Source organism: Leptodactylus fuscus, chromosome 9, assembly GCF_031893055.1.
Source record: "Leptodactylus fuscus isolate aLepFus1 chromosome 9, aLepFus1.hap2, whole genome shotgun sequence".
Lineage (NCBI taxonomy): Eukaryota > Metazoa > Chordata > Amphibia > Anura > Leptodactylidae > Leptodactylus > Leptodactylus fuscus.
The window spans coordinates 50,912,011-50,932,531 of record NC_134273.1 but is presented as its reverse complement, the minus strand read 5'-3'; the positions used below and the strand labels follow the sequence as shown (position 1 = coordinate 50,932,531).

Here is a 20,521-nt window from a genome sequence, read left to right as displayed (position 1 = left end):
CAGAGATGGAGGTGACATGAATCTGGGGGCAGATGAAGGGTGTATATGAAGCTGGGGGAGAGACGGAGGGGGGACATATAATTTACGGGTGACTGTAGGAGGATTATACAGTGTGCGGGCACATGAAAAATTAATGAGTGGGCGGAGTCAACATAACAGTGGGTGGGGCTAAATTTCCATTTACATTTTATCCCTCTCTTGGTTCTTCAATAGTTGGGAGGTATGGGTACAGGGGGCAATGGAAAGATGTTAGAGGGTGGATGGGGGGGATTGTTGGGACATCGGGTGTGTGGCACTGCGGAGAGGGAACTGGGGTAATAATATATAATATATAAGTTTTTAGCTGGAGAATAATAATGATGTAGGCTGCTATGTTACTAGCATAGCAGCCTGTTTGGGGGTGGGACTTTCACTGTAAAGGAGTATTCACGTTGCGTTTTTGGCCTCCCTTGCTGGGATACGTTGGTAACCAGTCACAATCAGCTCCCCACTTATCCCTGCACGGAGAACTGCAGGCCCCCCTTTTTTTTTTTTAATGGCCAGTTCTTCGTGCAGGGATAAGTTGACAGCTGATTTTGACTGGTTACCAACGTATCCCGGCAAGGGAGGCCAAAAACGCAATGTGAATAAGCCCTGAGGATTTATTAGGAGGGCTCTTATAGATGGCGTTGGCTCTCTATAGGTGCTGTCACACGTAGCAGATTGTACCTGCAAATAGAATCTGATTAAGCCTTGTAATGCTGCTAAATAAAGGGAAATGTAATACAGAATTGGTGTGTCGCAAATTAAGGTCGTTTTAAAATGGGGGGGGGGGGGGGCAGACACTTAGGCTGTATGGGGCCCCAAAATTCCTGATGGCAGCCCTGGTTGCACAATAGTGAGGGCACTGTGTTTGTCACTGGTGTGTTATACAGTACATATGCACTATAATGTCAATATAGCTATGGCTACATTACTAGGGGGCGCTATGACTATAAATGTTATGAGGATAGAGTGCCTGACCCTTATATTAAGGACTGTGGGCGTTGTGTTTGCTACAGTTATGAGGGGCTACAGGCTGCTACGGTTATGGGGGTACTGTGAATGGCTAACAATATGTCATCATTTTTTGTTAGCCATGAAAAAGGTATCAACTTCTAAGGACTCTCAATCTTTACATTTCAACAATACAGAACTTTTGAAAACACAACTTTTCCGCTGTTGATTTTTTTTCTGCAATGTGTGGATGGGATTTGCCAGAATCTCATTAGTTTGCAAGCACTGTAAAATGCTGCATTTTTGCAACATGGGGCGGAAGCGAATCTTTTTTGCTGCAAATTTTGCTGCGATTTTGAGCCAAAGTCAGGAACTGATTGTGCAGAAGGTAGAAATATAAGTACTTCCTATATATTTCTATATTCCTATATATAGTTCTTGGCTAGAATCAGTGGAGCGGCAACCATTATATGATGTGAGGAGCCGGACTTGTTGGAGATGGTGAAAGGTCCTTTTTAAAGAGGACCTTTCACCTCCTGGGGCACACGTGGTGTAACACACTGCTAGAAAGCCGACAGTGCACTGAATTCAGCGCACTATCGGCTTTCCCATTCTGTGCTCCGGGCGAAGAGCTAGTGACGGGTAGGGAATTCTCACACAGAAAAAAGGCACAAACACTTCATAAATCCAAAATCAGACGCAAGCACGTTGATAAATATGCCCCAAAAAATGGTAAATAACTGTGGTACCCGAGCATCATTCTTTTTATCCTTGTTTTTTCCTTATTGATTCTAAACAGGGGAATTGGTAGTTTTCATGTAGCCTAGGAAAAGAGAATGAGGTTTTAGAAATGGGCTTCTGCCTTTAAGTTCTCAGATAGGAATAGGCAAAGAAAAAAATTAAATATGGAATGCAATACAAGTTTTCTGTATAAATCTTTGATGAAAAACGCAGTTTTCCTACATATATTATATGTGTCTTTTGCAGATCCATACATCAAAAATTCATTATAGGACTATGCATATGTGCTCACACTCTGATCAGTTCAGTGAATTATGTGTTTGACACATTTTACCAACCTATATACTTGTATGGTTCTAATTCAATAGCAACATGCTCAGTGAGTATGCATTAGTAGCACCATGGAGACCATAGCATTACTAGAACATACTACCAATGTCAAAACTATATCACTAGCAGTTATTTCTAGATTAATAAACATATTACTTGATTATATCTTAAACACAGTTTCCCCTTTTAATAGTCAGTGTGGCTCAACAACCATACGAAAAATTAGAGCTAGATCTCTACAATATATTCAGTTTTCAACTCAACATGCCCATCAGTTACTTAGTATTTTAGTATATTTGTATAGAAATTTAAGACTGACAGTGGATTTTGTTTTGCCTCCTACGTTTTAGTGGGTGGTCCCAAACTCCGAAAGTGCGAACTTACCTTTTCCAAGATTGGTGAGAAAATTGAATACCAAATATTACCCATGGTGAGTATATGAGTAATGAGATGCTGACATTTTACAAAATGTTAAGGGGATACTAAAGAGGACCTCTCAGCTTTATATGTGCATTCCCTACATTATAACAGTTCTGGAACACTCAGTTGCATTGAGTAGATGCATGCCTGCCTATTTTCAGTGTGCAGAATTTTGGGAATGATTCTCCAGAACTTTGGATATGCAAGTACATACAAAAACAGCCATGGCAGTAGAACTGAGAGATTCTCTTTTTTAAGTGAACTTTTCACCATAAAATGCAGTTAATTTTGCAGGTAGCATGTTATAAAGCAAGAGGAGCTAAGTAGATTAGTTTTAAAGGGGTTATCCAGCTTCCAAAAATCAACTACAAATACATCCACAGCAGTGTAAAATACTCACTGTTCCATTGTGCACGCTTTGCTTGGCTTTATTTTACTTGCTGCTCCTTGTATCACTGTTATTTACATGCAGTTAATCTGTAGAAAAACTACATTTCCCATGATTCATCTGCCTGCTCTCACTCTCTGTGTATCCCTCCTTTGTCCACTCTCCCCTGCAATGAAATCACAGGTAATAAATCACCCTCACATCTGATGTCATGGGCAGCTGTGAGCTGTGATGTTTTATTTGCAAGCTCACATCCCTCTTCCCCTGTGAGCAGCAAACATAATAGAGTCATAATAGACCTTTGGAGACATATGATCACTTTTTTTTGTGGGGGAGGCTGATTTCCCCTGTAACTGGGGCTGGTACAGGTAGCTCCAATTGCAGGAGGAATACATCCTCCTGCACATTACTATAGAGCTGATCTGGGTCCCAGCAGCTCTAACAGAATCTGAAGCCAGCAGATCACGTGACCGCTGGGTCAGATGGGAGCTGCATCATGACGGCACCAATAGCTGTGTATACAGCGATCAGGAAAGCAAGGACGGTGATAAACTGTCCCTGCCTTCTCTATGACAGCTCGATTTCGTGCAGCTGCTGAAAACTGCTTGGACGAACCAGTACGTCCTTGCAGAACAAGAAAGCCACTCTCCAAATATATATACCCAATGGGTGGTCGAGAAGTGGTTAATATGTCATGGATTCACTTCCAAGAGGATTATTCCTAGTATTTGGAAACATCTATGTGAACCATTCATGAGAACCGTAGTTAAATGATATTCTCTCTGCTGCCACTAAGGGGAGCTTACTGATTATGGATATTAGTAATATACAGTTTAATAGTTTCTGTGTGTGTGTATATATATATATATATATATATATATATATATATATATATATATATATATATATATATATATATCTATTGCTATGGAGTGATTTTAAAGGGAATCTGTGAAGGTGATTTGGGACACTAAGCCACCCATGTGCCCTTATGGACCGGGGATTTAGTGTCCCAAATGGCCTTGTTATAAAGCCATCTGTGCCAAAAATTAAAAAAAAAGAAGCTTTTTACTCACCCTGCTGCTGTACTCCTCACGCTGGCACAGTTTTTCACTTTGAGAGAATTACACCTGGGTTTCAGTGTGCATGCCCCATACCTCTGGCAATTGTGCAGTGAGGTTGGGGTGTACATCCTCGGGTTCACTGAAGAACTGCACGGGCACCAGAAGTAGCAGAGAGAAATATAGAGGTCTACTTTCTTTAGCTGCATGCATAAATGAATGTAAAACAGGGCGATTTGGTATAATGATATAATCTGACCCTTTAGATTCATTTTGCTCACCATAATACGAGACCTGGTACAGGTCTGGTGTATTTTAGTCACAGGATCCACAACAGGTTGGTTTACAGTCCTAAATGATACAGATCACCACCTATACATTGATAGACCACAACTTAATATCTTCTAGTTTACTCCCAATGTTCAGATTGGTGAAAATTACCTCTTGCTTGTGGTCGCATCATGATGTTGTATTGGTGGACTTCCATCATTTATGGCTTAGACCAGATAGAGTCCATTAGCAGATTAATGATTCCACTGGCTGCAAACCTGCGGTAGAAAAAAGTAAGACCCGGCTCCTCTCCTGTGAGAGCATAAAACCCACCTGGTGATAGACTTGTGATGTAAGATTGAGGAAGTACAAAAGGAATTGAATTTTAACCACTATTGCTGAGACAAAGCTTTAGGGAGCCTTCACATGGAGTTACGCTCTGCTCATTCTGAACGTAAAACTCGTTCAGAATAAGTGCGTAAAAACCAGCTCCCATTGACTTGAATGGGTGCCGGCATACGTGCGCTACCCATTGAAATCAATGGGAGGCTTTTTTCCCTATTGCTTTCAATGTGATATGCGTGTATCACATTGAAAGCAATAGGGAAAAAGCCTCCCATCGATTTCAATGGGTAGCGCATGTACGCCGGCACCCATAGAAATCAATGGGATCTGGTTTTTACGCGCTCATTCTGAACGAGTTTTACATTCAGAATGAGCGGAGCGTAACTCCGTGTGCAGGCTCCCTAAGATGGTTTTTCTTGCAAGAAAAAAAAGCAGGAATCCAATTGGCGCTTACCGTAGTTTTTCTCCTAAGCAGTAACTGTGTACAATCCCTAAACTACCACTTGGTAATGGTTGCATGTCTAAAAATCCTAAAGAGGAGTTTACATGTTTCTGTAGAGAAATGTATGCAGTGCGATGGCAACCAGAAATGGCCAAAACATGGTCCATCCTGGGTGAGATAGATTTGGCAACCTTGGCAATTAAAGACGTTAATTCCACAATTCGTTCTGGAGCAGATGGCTTTAGTGCTGCATATTATAAAAAGTTGGCTTTGTAATATAATGTAATCAGGTCAGGTGATCTACTAGGTCCTGAGTAGTATATGGCGACCATGAAAGTTCTTCCCAGGCCAAACAAAGACCTGCCTACTACAGATAGCTATAGGCAGATATCGCTAATAAATAATGACATGTAACTCCTAACGATAATTCTAGCCAATAGAATAAACTCATTGCTCTCAGCATATACCCACCTGGAACAGATCGGTTTTGTCTCAGGAGACAAGCCTCTGACCAGACTTGTAGGGTCATTGATATCGTTTCTGTAGACTAGACTGGATGGGCTCACCCAATATTTTCTTTTGCTTTTGAATACTTTATACAGAATCTCAATAGCCAGGGTAAACAGTAGAGGATATGTATTAGACATTATTCATATTATTCATATTGCCAGGGGGGACTAGACCTAGTCCTTTCCCCAGCCTTATTTGTGTTGGCAATGTCATTAGCGGTTGATATACGACCATAAAGGCTTATGGTAGGAGGGAGGGAGCATAAGTGCACTTTATTTGCTGACAAAGCTGAAAACCTATTGTTAATGCTGACATAGCCACTAACCTTATGTAGTAAGATAAATTTTAAACAACTTGACTAGAACATGAGGGAAAATGACCCACAGTGGGTGGCCATTGAGGATTCAGTGGTTACCTCATGGTTGTTGACTAGCTTCCTCTCCTCTAGGAAATGGCCACCTAACCCATGCCCAACCTTATCCAACACCTTGGCCCTCTGGGCTAGGCTGAAGACTTTCTTGGAATTATGTTGCATGTGGACATCTCTGATCCTGAGAACTCCAAGTACCATATATACTCGAGTATAAGCCGAGTTTTTCAGCACAGTTTTTGTGCTGAAAAAGGCCCCCCAGCTTAAACTTGAGTCAAGCAAACAAAAAAAACAAAAATTGAGGGGGGGGGGGGGTATGTCTATGACCAGCCGCAATAGTAAGGTATAGAATCTCCCATAAAATAGTGAAGATAAAAAAGGAGCCTTAAAAAAATATAATACAAAAATAAAATAAATAAAAGTTCTAAATCGCTCCTTTCCCTAGAATACATATAAAAGTGGAAATTGACTGTGAAACACATACACATTAGGTATCACTGTGTCTGAAAGTGCCCAGTCTACTGAATATAGGGTATCTGCAGGGGTTAATAGGAGCACTGCAGATACCCTATATTCGGCCAGGCTGAATTCCAAGTGGGAGGAAAAAAACAGTCCTCAAGCTCAGAGAAGGGGCAGACAGACAACCAAAACACCCCCTCCCCTTTCCCAGCACCCAGCAACTACTGCACCCAAAAACTCCAACCATTTAAATTTTCCAGTAGCTGCTGCATTTTCCCCCCTCGGCTTATACTCGAGTCAATAAGTTTTTCCAGTTTTATGTGGTAAAATTAGGGGCCTCGGCTTATATTTGGTTCGGCTTATACTCGACTACTTTAGAGCACACTCTCTTCCATTTTCAACAGATAACTTATTCTATATGGAGTCTTAGGACAGAAGGGGCTGATCTCATTATTCATTTATTTAGCAGCGCACTGATGCATAAAACTTAACATTTATTCATTATTATTATAAAAAGTGCTCACAAACAATGGCTTTAAAAAAAATTCCCCTATTGGAGACAATACATAGAACAAATACTCATGTGCTAATGAGTCCACAAAAATAGAGATTTTTTTGGCAATGTCACTTTAAGTGATAACCATAAAGCATACTGACCACCAACTGTTCGTTATAGTCTGCCAATTAAGATGACAAAAATGAACGGTCTTACCAGATGTCAGGAGTGGGAGTCTCATTCAGGACCAGACCCATCACAGGAGGACGTTCAATCCCTGTTGTTTACCTGCCGATGCGTGCTAGCCCCCATTGACTCCCGCCCTGACAAGGGCAGTCCCAAACTAGCCCTCAAGCAAGACCCTAGTTGTCCCTACGCGTTTCACAGTGCAGTAACGCACCGCTCATCAGGGGACCTTACTTTAAGCTGCTAACCGCAGACTCCTCTCATCTCAAACTTATGCCCACAGTGGTAGGACATCTAGATAATTCAATCTCCTAGCGCTCGCTAAGTGTAGTGACACTGGCAGCACCCCTTACTCCAATCAAGAACTTTAAATACCTTTGTGGCGCTCCTCCCCTTACCCGTATTTCCAGGGGGCAAACGGATACCATTCCGATTTTGGCGCCATCTCGCGCATATTCATGACGTCACTCGTATCGACGTACTCCCAGTATTCATGTCCCGCGGGATCGCACTCCCGATCCCGCGCATGCGCAGTAGTTTGCTGCACGGAGCTTGACAACATACTCCGTGCATGCGCAGTAGCGCTTCTCCGTCCATATAGACGTCTGAATGAGGAGAAAAGGGTTTGCACGAATCCAATCAGTGCACTCCAGCAATTCTAAACAAACATATAACCCCTAGTTTCAACAATTTTTTAAATATCCCCATCCCCCATACTTTCCTAGGAACGGTGAGTATATTGTGAAACCAACCTCATCCACCTCATTGCTCATTGAGCATTTACTAAACCAAGTACTGTCCCTCTTAATTGGTTGATAGGCATACCCTAAGAATTATACTTTAAGTATTTTACATAGAAACTAGAACTCAGATGTCAAAAGTTTTTGGCTAGAGAAATTACCCAATAATTTCCTAAATGAAACAACAATAATTTAGTTGTTCATTCAAGCCTCGTGGAGACTCCGTTTTTAATCTAAATATCCATTTGGCTTCTCGCTGCAACGTCATTTTTGACCAGTCTCATTATTCCCTATAATCAAATCCCTTTGCATTAGGGTGTCCATGGATAGGGGTCTCATCTTCACCATTTATGGTACTCTTTTTGCCCCTGTGGGAAAATTCCCGTACATGGTAAAGTAGGAAGAGGGCAAGGGTGAAATGTTGGTTCAGAATGGTTGAATGGTTGAAACTACAATCAAAATATCTATTAGCATGGCTTTACCTGAGCCGGGATGGTAGTTTCTGGTGCCCTCCCCTCTGGACTGGCTCCAATGTATCTAGATAGCTCACTGTGGTGCATCAGAAAATGTAGGGGTAGAGGGACCTTATATCTCATCTGATAGGAATATCGACTTATACAGCATTTTTGGATCAGAGTTTATCAATTGGTATTATGTCACATTTGTTAATCTGACAAAACGATTCAAGAAAGCCGTATTAAACATGCTGATTCTAATGTCCAAAAGAACATTGATCAGTTCTTTTTATTATTATTATTATTATTATTATTATTATTATACAGCAGGCTCTACCTGCTCAGGAGGCTGAGGGCCTTCGGAGTCCAGGGGCCACTTCTTAGGGCCTTTTTCCACTCTGTGGTTGCATCAGCCATCTTTTTCGGTGTGGCCTGCTGGAGGAGCAGTATATCAACCAGGGACAGAAATAGACTTGACAGGCTGATCAGAAGGGCCAGCTCTGTCCTGGGGAGCCCCCTGGACCCAGTACAGGTGGTGGGTGACAGAAGGATACTGTCCGTGGTGAGCTCCATGTGGGAGAACAAATACCACCCCATGTATGGGACCTTGATGGCACTTAGCAGCACTGTAAGTGACCGTCTGCTTCACCCCAAGTGTGAGAAGGAGCTATCGCAAGTTCTTCCTTCCAACCGCGATCAGGCTGTATAATCTACATCAGACCAAGCGAAGACGCTCCGCACAGTAAACTGAATGATTATGAAGTCTTCCTTCTTTCTTCTTCTGTTCCTTAGCTGCTATGGACTCCTAGTATATCTTCTCTTCTCAGCTTATGTGTGTCCTGTAATATACTACTGTGTATTATCCTGTATCTGTATTACTGTGCTGCTGTAACATGCTGAAATTTCTCTACTGTTGGATTATTAAAAGATTATCTTATATTATTATTATTATTATTATTATTATTATTTATTTATTTATTTATTTATTTATTTATATAGCACCATTAATTCCATGGCGCTTTACATTTGGGGGTTTACATACAATACACAACTATACAGGTAGATACAGTATAATACTAACAATGACCGACTGGCACAGTGGGGTAGAGGGCCCTGCCCGCGAGGGCTTACAATCTATGAGGGAAAGGGGATAGAGACAGAAGGATAGGGGGAGACTGTACAGATGGCAGTGTGGTGATAGTGTTATTGGGGGTTGTAGGCCTTCCTGAATAGGTGAGTCTTCAGGGCCTTCTTGAAGCCTGTGATTGTGGGAATCAGTCTTATGTGTCTTGGTAAGGAGTTCCAGAGTATGGGGGATGCACGGGACAAATCTTGGAGACGGTTGTGTGAGGAGCGGATGGGAGCAGAGCGGAGTAGGAGGTCAAAGTTCTATTTCTTTAGCAGCTAAATGTGCAATAATGAGTAGCTGGAAAGCAATAGATTTCAGTTAAATGACAGTAGATTGCGGTCAATGATCAGTTGATAAGCTTAGTAACTGACTGCAAAAATAAATTTGAGGCAATTTGGTCCCAATGGATCACTTACCTCGCAGGCATGACATGAAGTGGTCAACTCACAATTAGCAGTTTGGCTATGGAACCACACAGAACAAAACATTGCCCCTCCCCCAACCCTTCTCCCTGACACCTCTCTTTTTCCCTCTGTCTAGGTCTGATCCCAGTGGTCTCATCTGTTGCCCTCATGTGTAACTACTTAAAGGATGCCTCTAGTTATAAACTTTTCAGAAATGAATTGTACAGGTTAAAATATGAAACTGCAATAAATCTTATAAAAGGAATATGTTTTCTTCTCAACTTTTCAGGCAGCATTACTTTCTATATAGTAGTCTATGAAGAGGGAAGGGGCAATAGAAAAGACACCCTATATAATAGCTGTTCCTACGCTCTGCTACACTGTACACTCGTTACGCTGCTTTGTTTGTAGATACGTGGCTGCACTTAGTACACAGTATAAGGCAATAAATCAATTAACCACCCTGCTTCATATTGAGGATTAATAAGGAGATGAATATAATGTGAACAAGCTGTCAGATTGAAGATAAGAAGCAGGAGAACAGTCTAAAATGTGAAGGAAACAGATCTTCTTAGTAAGATATTGTCTGTGAACCTCAAGCAATAATATTGTAATATTTGTGGTGATGTTTATCTGGATGCATCTATATTGTATACTCTCTTTTCTACACCACATAAACTAAGCAAAAAAAATCTGTTATAATTTCCAGGACAATAAAAATAATCCCACTGCAGCCAATCTTGTGCAGAAGAGAAAAAAATTAAACAGAAAAAGGGGATTTATATATGTACAATGGTCAACATAGTATGACGAGATGGTTGGGAACTGTTTACGTGAGTGAAAAGTGAATAAATGAATTAAAAAATAAAACAAAAGTGGAAAAGAAAGAAAGGTAGAAACAAAGGGATAGAGTTGTGGGGGGAGGGGAGGCAGGTATAGACATGTATATCAACACACAACAACTTTTAGGTGAGATTGGTTTTGAAGAAGATCCAATATCCAATATGGTAATTAGACTGAGGATTCAGTTCGGTCATAGGCAGCATGACCAATTTTTAAATCCTAAAGGCTTCTTGGTGAAGACTCTTGCAATGGTTTAGAACTGAAAATGGCACCTCTTCAATTGGCATAAAGTTGATGCAGTTGAAATTGCAATCACGCCTGGGAGCAATTGTATTCAGAAAGCTTTTGTTCACATTGGAGCGGTAATTATTCATGTGTTTGTGACAAGGGTGGGTGTGTGAATTACATATTGTAATTTACTTGGAAACTGTAATGGACATATTCAGAGTTGCAATTATTAAAAGAGGAAATGTCAAAATGAGTAGAAGCTACTAGCTAGAAACTTATTTGAAGACTCCTTTGGGGTAAGGATGTGCTTGCCTAAAGAGCTTTTGGTTTGAAGCCTACTGGTTGCTAGGATATTGCAAAGTTGATTATCTAAAGGTGATTTGGGAGGATTTTTCTTAGTTGGGGATCATTGAGGAGTATATCCTAATACTTGGAGACAATTGTCTCGATCAGTTTATGACCAGAGTTCAAGGTGGTGATAACATTGTTTATTTTGTGTTGGTTGTTTCTCTTCCTGCTTTGGGGATTTGGGTAATATTTCTTTATGAATTTTTGTGCAAAGATCTTCGACTGCTGTTGGAAAGTCATCTGAGCGGTTCTTTGGGTATGAATCAGCCAGAAGGGGATATTATGAAACCAGGTTGTGTTCTGGACACTTTTATAATCCAGGTAGCTGCTGACATCTACTGTATTGAAGAAGATAGAAGTGGTGAAGGATTCTTAGAGATAATTAATGTATATATTTCTTATTAGTCTTTTGGCCTGTGGAACACACTAGCATGGTGTGGAAATGCATTTGTCCTATATTTCACTAAAATCTGCTTCACCTCCCAGGTCTGAGATTGTGTTTAGCAGCACCCTCGAAACAACCGCTGTTTCTAGTACTTGATTTGACTTTGCCAACTACCATTTCTGGTCCTGGGAGCAGCATCTAAAGTTGTAATATATACATGTTATAGCCACCTGTCTCAGGTGAATCCACTATTGGGGTCTCCTATCGTCTCAGCATTTCCAGGTCATACTACACCTTAAGGTGTCAACTCAACAATAGTTTTGCCTAGATTGTATTCAAGTATTGCTAATTCATTCTTTCCATTTTTGTTTCCATAGTGCCATGGCAACTTATTCCTCCACTTGTGTCAGTGCAAATCCTGACCAGGAAATGAACATGGCCAACAGTATTGCCAATCTCAGACTCAAGGCAAAGGAATACGGTTTACAAAGATACCAAGTGCCAAAACTCAACTGACAAAGATGAACTTATCATGCCTCTAACATTACATTTGAATCACCAATGTTTGCCTTATAACTTAATACCTAAAGGCCTTATAATAGGAAGAAGTTGTAAAATAATGTTTGTCTTTCTTTTGATTTTATTATATGTTTTCCTTTGGAAAGATCTACCACTTTGGTAGTGTTATCTTGTTGCTTTGCTTAAAAATAGTAAAATGGCTACTTTTCTAGTATACTTAAAGGAGTTGCCCATAATCTAAACCTATTTGATTCTTTTGACCTATCAACAGGATATGTCATCAGTATCAGATCAGTTGGGGTCCAACACCCAAACCCTGAACCAATTAACTGATTCCACCACCAGTATACAGCCGGAAGCAGCATTTATGCGAATGGGAGTAGCACTGCAATTCCAGGTGCCACTGCCACACTGTGAAGAGCTTAAGGTGCATACAGTGTAGAGGTGGTACTTGTCACTTGAATAGGAGCAGGGTTGCTTCCAGCCATACAATTAGTATATGGCTTTTGGCTGCTGCATCAGCTAATCAGTTCAGGGTTTTGGGTTTTGGATCCCAACCGATCAGATACTGATGACCTGTCCTGTAGGTTTTCCGGGTTTTTGAATAGGTCATCAAATGAAGATCAGTTGTGGCTTGAAACCCAGGTGTTGAAAAGAACTGCAGCACTCCGTGAGTGTTGCTTCTACTTCACCTATCTTCCAAAGGATAGGTCAACAATTATATATTTTATAGTGCCAGAAAACCCTTTAAGGATAGATCATTGTCTTTATTGTCTTGGATATCAATGTTTCATTTAGGAGGCCACATTTCAAATGTTTGACCCTTGATTGTGAATTACAATGTAAATTAATTTCAAAAAGAGAATAAAATGACACTTTTCTGTATAAGGTATGAGTCTTGGATTGGATTCTGTAAATACAGTTTTTGTCAGTGCAACTTTTTGTGTAATTTCAAAATGATTTACTGAAGGAAGGTGATCTTTATGTGATGACTTTGCAAGAATAATAATGCATTGAATTAAACTGCAATGAAACAAAGAGTGACTGTATTTTCAAGGTTTGTATAACAATGGTTTGCGCAGATGTATCTGAAAGACAATCGGCATAATAAGCCCTACCCCTTGTTCAAAAAGCTCTGCCCCCTTAATGACTATGGCTAAGAAAGTGTCAAAAGCACATTAAACACTTGTTGCACAGCTTTAATTGAGCTTCCCCATCAACATAACTATGTGTAAGTTTGTATACAATTAAACATTTACTGTATTTTTCAGAGTATAAGATGTCTCGGATTATAAGACGCACTTAGGTTTTGGAGGAGGAAAATAGGGAAAAAAAATTTTGAAGCAAAAAATGTGGTAACATTTTTACTATTTTATTAGCCCTCCCTATGGGGCTTAAACCTGCAATCATTTGATTGCAAGTATCACTTCTCAGGGGACTTAGAACATTAGCTAAATGGTACAAATATATACCGCACACTGCTCAGTTTATAACTGTACTACTTTTGTGGTTTGGACCCACTGTAGTGGATCATACTCAGAGAGGACTCACAGTGGTGAAAACTATCCTCTCAAGAGCAAAATGATGGACACCAAGACTTACACCCATCTAACTTTTAAACCCCCAAGATTGGGCAACCCCCACCTTAATTAGCTCCTCCATTTTCAACAGATCCACAGCCATGGCAACACCATTCAGAGCCAAGGAGGGGCAGGGTCAAGCATATCACATGATTCATGTAAAGAAATCTCATCAGGTTCCCACATCTCTACCTTTAACAATGCTGACTTACAAAAGTAGCCAGCCCTATGCAGATGAACCAATCACAAAAGAACCACTGCTGCTTTAGCGCTAGGTTCAAATAGACAAATCACAGGACAGCCGCTGCCACCTGTAATAGTGGTGGTGGTCCCACTATGATATCTCCCTGTGTTGTGACACTACGATGCCATAGCAGAGCCACTGTTGCTATTACCAGCGGTAGCCCCACTGTAATAGGTGCTTTGATTTTTTTCAATTTATCACCAAAACAGAAGCTTTGGTGCTAAATTGAAATGAACCAATCACAGAGCTGTTGCCACTGGTATAGTTAATAGTGGCAGCAGCTCTTCTGTGATAGTGAGAACGCAACTGGTAATAGCAACAGATGTCCTGATATGATCTATCCCTGTGCTGTGACACTATGATGTATGATAGGACACTATGAACTTGGATGGCAAGCTAAAGTGTACATTAACAAATGCCAGAAGCATAGTAGGCAGACTGAGGCCATGGTCCAGGGACTTGAGGTCATGGTCCTGGAGAAGTCACACACACCCAGCTGATGGTGTATCAAGTGAGTTCTAATTTAATGGTGGCAGAAAGGTAGTTTAAATACAGTACAGACAAAGAACAGGTTGGACTAGTATGATTAGCATAACATGATTGGTTGTACAGTTCTAAGATAAGTCTGGTACATAGCTATTGGATGAGGCATAACCTACATCTCATTCTAGCTTCCAGGAGGGGATGAACTCTCTCAAAAGTCAAAGAAAGATACATAAAATACGAACTGACACCCTCCACACTACATACATATATATATATATATATATATATATATATATATATATATATATATATATATACACTCACCGGCCACTTTATTAGGTACACCATGCTAGTAACGGGTTGGACCCCCTTTTGCCTTCAGAACTGCCTCAATTCTTCGTGGCATAGATTCAACAAGGTGCTGGAAGCATTCCTCAGAGATTTTGGTCCATATTGACATGATGGCATCACACAGTTGCCGCAGATTTGTCGGCTGCACATCCATGATGCGAATCTCCCGTTCCACCACATCCCAAAGATGCTCTATTGGATTGAGAGCTGGTGACTGTGGAGGCCATTGGAGTACAGTGAACTCATTGTCATGTTCAAGAAACCAGTCTGAGATGATTCCAGCTTTATGACATGGCGCATTATCCTGCTGAAAGTAGCCATCAGATGTTGGGTACATTGTGGTCATAAAGGGATGGACATGGTCAGCAACAATACTCAGGTAGGCTTTGGCGTTGCAACGATGCTCAATTGGTACCAAGGGGCCCAAAGAGTGCCAAGAAAATATTCCCCACACCATGACACCACCACCACCAGCCTGAACCGTTGATACAAGGCAGGATGGATCCATGCTTTCATGTTGTTGACGCCAAATTCTGACCCTACCATCCGAATGTCGCAGCAGAAATCGAGACTCATCAGACCAGGCAACGTTTTTCCAATCTTCAATTGTCCAATTTCGATGAGCTTGTGCAAATTGTAGCCTCAGTTTCCTGTTCTTAGCTGAAAGGAGTGGCACCCGGTGTGGTCTTCTGCTGCTGTAGCCCATCTGCCTCAAAGTTCGACGTACTGTGCGTTCAGAGATGCTCTTCTGGCTACCTTGGTTGTAACGGTTGGCTATTTGAGTCACTGTTGCCTTTCTATCAGCTCGAACCAGTCTGGCCATTCTCCTCTGACCTCTGGCATCAACAACGCATTTCCGCCCACAGAACTGCCGCTCACTGGATGTTTTTTCTTTTTCGGACCATTCTCTGTAAACCCTAGAGATGGTTGTGCGTGAAAATCCCAGTAGATCAGCAGTTTCTGAAATACTCAGACCAGCCCTTCTGGCACCAACAACCATGCCACATTCAAAGGCACTCAAATCACCTTTCTTCCCCATACTGATGCTCGGTTTGAACTGCAGGAGATTGTCTTGACCATGTCTACATGCCTAAATGCACTGAGTTGCCGCCATGTGATTGGCTGATCAGAAATTAAGTGTTAACGAGCAGTTGGACAGGTGTACCTAATAAAGTGGCCAGTGAGTATATATATATATATATATATATATATATATATATATATATATATAGTAAGCCGATGGCCGGCCAGGTAATGGAGGGGGTATACTTCTCACCCAGACTACTAAGGTGGATGAGGTGAGAAAACTCCAGATAGACTGGTTCACAGCAGATAATTCTGTCTGCTGAGTGTTATTTGAAAGTTCCGGTTACTGGGCTGGATTTTTAGGAGTGGCAGGTAGGTTGGTAGTGTGACCTGTCATTCCACCCCCCCTTCAGTCTACACTTTGGGGATGTTTCGGCAGCGAGTCAGCTGTTGAGAGTCTCCTCGTCAAGGAGGCTTAAGAAGTCAGCTCCAGCAGCAGACTTTGGCAGAGCTTGGCTGGAGTGCCAAACAGAGAGGTCGTTTTTTGGAGCTATGTTCTGAATTATTCAACTGGCTTTTGATTTCTGCTATTATAGGTGAGGTAACCTTTTCTATGTTCAGATAGAGCCTAGTCGAGTAAGTATTTAGTTTTGTATTGTTTCCTTTTGTTGCTGCACCATTTTGTTTTGAGTGAAAATAAACCTCTACCTTTGTTTGGACTAAAGAAACTGGTGTCTATGCCACCCCACCTAGCAACCCCAGACCCTGACAATATACATATTTATATAATAGAAAGAGAGATAAGGAGACATGCTAGATGCCAGACAACTCCTGGAATGCAGTCTTCCCGATAAGAAACAATAACTTACAGACATGTCTATGTGTACATCAGGAGTGTAACTAGGAATGGCGGAGCCCTGTGGCGAACTTTTGACATGCCCCCCCCCATGATCGACACCAAAGACCCCAACTGACCCCCCCCCCCCGCATTCCTGCATGCTCTACCATTACCATACCATTACGCTCATTGTGGCCCCTAAACACAGTATTATGTCCCATAGTGGCCACTACACACACTATTATTATACTCTGGGAATCCCCCAGTGGAGAGCAGGCACAGCTGTGGACCTTGCCTTAGCGAATCAGTTGTGTAAACAAACTGTGTGGGCATCACAGGTGGGTACAGTGGCATTGGTAGGTGATTTGAACTACTTGGACATTCACTGGGGTTATGGTTCTCCATTATCTGCAAAGGGGAGGAAATCCTTAATTTTAAAAATTAGCTGGCGTAAACGCCATAGTTTTCCCACGGCAGAAATGCCATGGAAAATAATGCAACATTTTACAGTCACAGTAAATCCCATCCCCACTTTGCGGGAAAATACATGCAGTGGATATGCTGCGATTTCTAAAACCGTTGAGGATTTGGAAATCGCAGCATGTCAATTATACCTACAGAAACGGTGGCAGTTTCCCTGTAGTTATAATTGAAGCAGAAAGTCCGCAGAGGAAACCTCTACGAGCTTTCTGTGTACAGAAGGACGATGATGCATTGTCGTTGCAGGTTTTTCTCGCAGCGCTTTTTTGCTGCAGGACGCTACATGGGGCCTTAGTCTCCAGGGCTGCACTTCAGGATATATATTGAGAGCAGCTATTGTCAGAAGGTGACACAGAGGTTAAGTGGGACACATTTAAATCTACAGTACATTGAACAAGTATATACCAAAATGTATAACCATAGGGAACATGGTTTACAGCTTTGGTTAGAAGGATGAAAAACAATAACAATAGCCTTTAAGAATTACAAAGCACATAATTAAATTTGTAAAAGAGAAATTAAATTGGCTAAAATATATAATGAATATCCGGTGGCTAAGGGAAGCATACTAACACCAAAAATTTATTTCTGCAAAAAAAGAGAACAGGTAGGTCCCCTAAATAATGGAATAATGGTAATAGTTGGTTACCTGGGACCAAGAAAAAGCAGAGCTACTAAATGGGTTGTTTAGCTCTGTATATACAGAAGAACAGAGAGTAGTTGATGTAGGTGTAACCAATGCTGGTAATGCATCAACTGTATAGACACAGTAAAGATCAAAGTCAAGCTAAACAAATTAAATGTAAGTAAAGCTCTAGGTCCTGATGGAATATACAGTCCTATGAAAAAGTTTGGGCACCCCTATTAATCTTAATCATTTTTAGTTCTAAATATTTTGGTATTTGCAACAGCCATTTCAGTTTGATATATCTAATAACTGATGGACACAGTAATATTTCAGGATTGAAATGAGGTTTATTGTACTAACAGAAAATGTGCAATATGCATTAAACCAAAATTTGACCGGTGCAAAAGTATGGGCACCTCAACAGAAAAGTGACATTAATATTTAGTAGATCCTCCTTTTGCAAAGATAACAGCCTCTAGTCGCTTCCTGTAGCTTTTAATCAGTTCCTGGATCCTGGATGAAGGGATTTTGGACAAACAATTCAAGTTCAGTTAAGTTTGATAGTCGCCGAGCATGGACAGCCCGCTTCAAATCATCCCACAGATGTTCAATGATATTCAGGTCTGGGGACTGGGATGGCCATTCCAGAACATTGTAATTGTTCCTCTGCATGAATGCCTGAGGATTTGGAGCGGTGTTTTGGATCATTGTCTTGCTGAAATATCCATCCCCGGCGTAACTTCAACTTCGTCACTGATTCTTGAACATTATTCTCAAGAATCTGCTGATACTGAGTGGAATCCATGCGACTCTCAACTTTAACAAGATTCCCGATGCCGGCATTGGCCACACAGCCCCAAAGCATGATGGAACCTCCACCAAATTTTACAGTGGGTAGCATGTGTTTTTCTTGGAATGCTGTTTCTTTTTGGACGCCATGCATAACACCTTTTTTTATAACCAAACAACTCAATTTTTGTTTCCAAAATGAAGCTGCCTTGTCCAAATGTGCTTTTTCATACCTCAGGCAACTCTATTTGTGGCGTACGTGCAGAAACGGCTTCTTTCTCATCACTCTCCCATACAGCTTCTATTTGTGCAAAGTGCGCTGTATAGTTGACCGATGCACAGTGACACCATCTGCAGCAAGATGATGCTGCAGCTCTTTGGAGGTGGTCTGTGGATTGTCCTTGACTGTTCTCACCATTCTTCTTCTCTGCCTTTCTGATATTTTTCTTGGCCTGCCACTTCTGGGCTTAACAAGAACTGTCCCTGTGGTCTTCCATTTCCTTACTATGTTCCTCACAGTGGAAACTGACAGGTTAAATCTCTGAGACAACGTTTTGTATCCTTCCCCTGAACAACTATGTTGAACAATCTTTGTTTTCAGATCATTTGAGAGCGGGCTGTCCATGTTCGGCGACCATCAAACTTAACTGAACTTGAATTGTTTTGTAGAAAGAAATGGTCCAAAATACCTTCATCCAGGATCCAGGAACTGATTAAAAGCTACAGGAAGCGACTAGAGGCTGTTATCTTTGCAAAAGGAGGATGTACTAAATATTAATGTCACTTTTCTGTTGAGGTGCCCATATTTTTGCACCGGTCAAATTTTGGTTTAATGCATATTGCGCATTTTCTGTTAGTACAATAAACCTCACTTCAATCCTGAAATATTACTGTGTCCATCAGTTATTAGATATATCAAACTGAAATGGCTGTTGCAAACACCAAAATATTTAGAACTAAAAATGATTAAGATTAATAGGGGTGCCCAAACTTTTTCATAGGACTGTATATATATATATATATATATATATATATATATATATATATATATATATATATCCTACTAATCCTATCCTACTAATATTATAAATGTGAAAGTTTGGATGTTTGGATGATGTGTGTTTGTTCCTCAATCACACAAAAACAGCTAAACGGATTTGAATGAAATTTGGCAAATAGATAGATTATAACCTCGATTAACACATAGGCTACTTTTTATCCCGGTAAATGACATGTATTCATAACTGTTATGAATTTATGTTCATATACTATATTACACTGCTCTTATCTCAGTTTCTGAGAAAGCCAGGGCTGTTATCTCTCTGTGTAAACACACACTAACCCTCAGTGTTCATGCATTAGCATATTATCTGATCTGGTTCAGGCACTGCAGACAAACTGACATGGGCGAACATCTTTAATCCAAATTGGCAGTTTCGCAATTTTAAACATGCCGGGAAAAAGAATATCTAATTTGTCACAAACAACAAGAGCTATGAAGGTAGCCAGAAGTCACAGAGTTTTCCTCAAGCGCAGCTGAGGAGGATCATCGATGCCAACAACACATTCATTATATGGCATTGCACCGAGCTGCTGAGATGCCGCAACAATTACAGGCATGGTGCAAAGGACAACTTCAGTGCCAGGGCAACTTGAGAAATGCTGAAACGCCGGAGCAGGCAGGTCATCAATGCCCACAACACACTGATTATATGGTGTCCTAGCAAGTTGTTGAGATGCCGCAACAATTACGGGCACAGCTCAAGGAACGAGTTCAGCGGCAGGCCAGCTTGACAGCTATTGAAACACCGGAGCTGGTAGATCATCAACACCAACAACACACTCATTATATGCTGTCCCAGCGAGTTGCTGAGATACCGGAACAATCAAAGGCACGGTGTGAAGAACAAGTTCTGCAGCAGGACAGCTTCAGTGCTGCCAAAACACCGTAACAGGCAAACCATCAATGGCAGCAATTTGCTGAATACGCTCATTATATGGCATCCCAGCCAGCTACTCAGATGCCGGAACAATCACAGGCACGGTGCAAGGAAC

The 20,521-nt window shown here is 41.1% G+C and overlaps 1 protein-coding gene across 2 annotated transcripts in view; it reads left to right on the top strand.

Moving 5' to 3' along the window:
• The window catches only part of PRRX1 (paired related homeobox 1), a 60,130-nt gene extending 48,041 nt beyond the window's left edge, over nt 1-12,089 (top strand). Inside the window, exon 4 of one of the 2 annotated variants that reach the window (XM_075287853.1) lies at nt 11,903-12,089. In XM_075287853.1, coding sequence (XP_075143954.1) covers nt 11,903-12,041 — 139 coding nt within the window. In that variant the 3' untranslated portion in view covers nt 12,042-12,089. Of the gene's footprint in view, nt 1-2,396; nt 2,468-11,902 lie in introns of those variants that run through there. The other variant, XM_075287854.1, reaches the window with a different exon arrangement.
• Nucleotides 12,090-20,521: the final 8,432 nt, after the last annotated feature.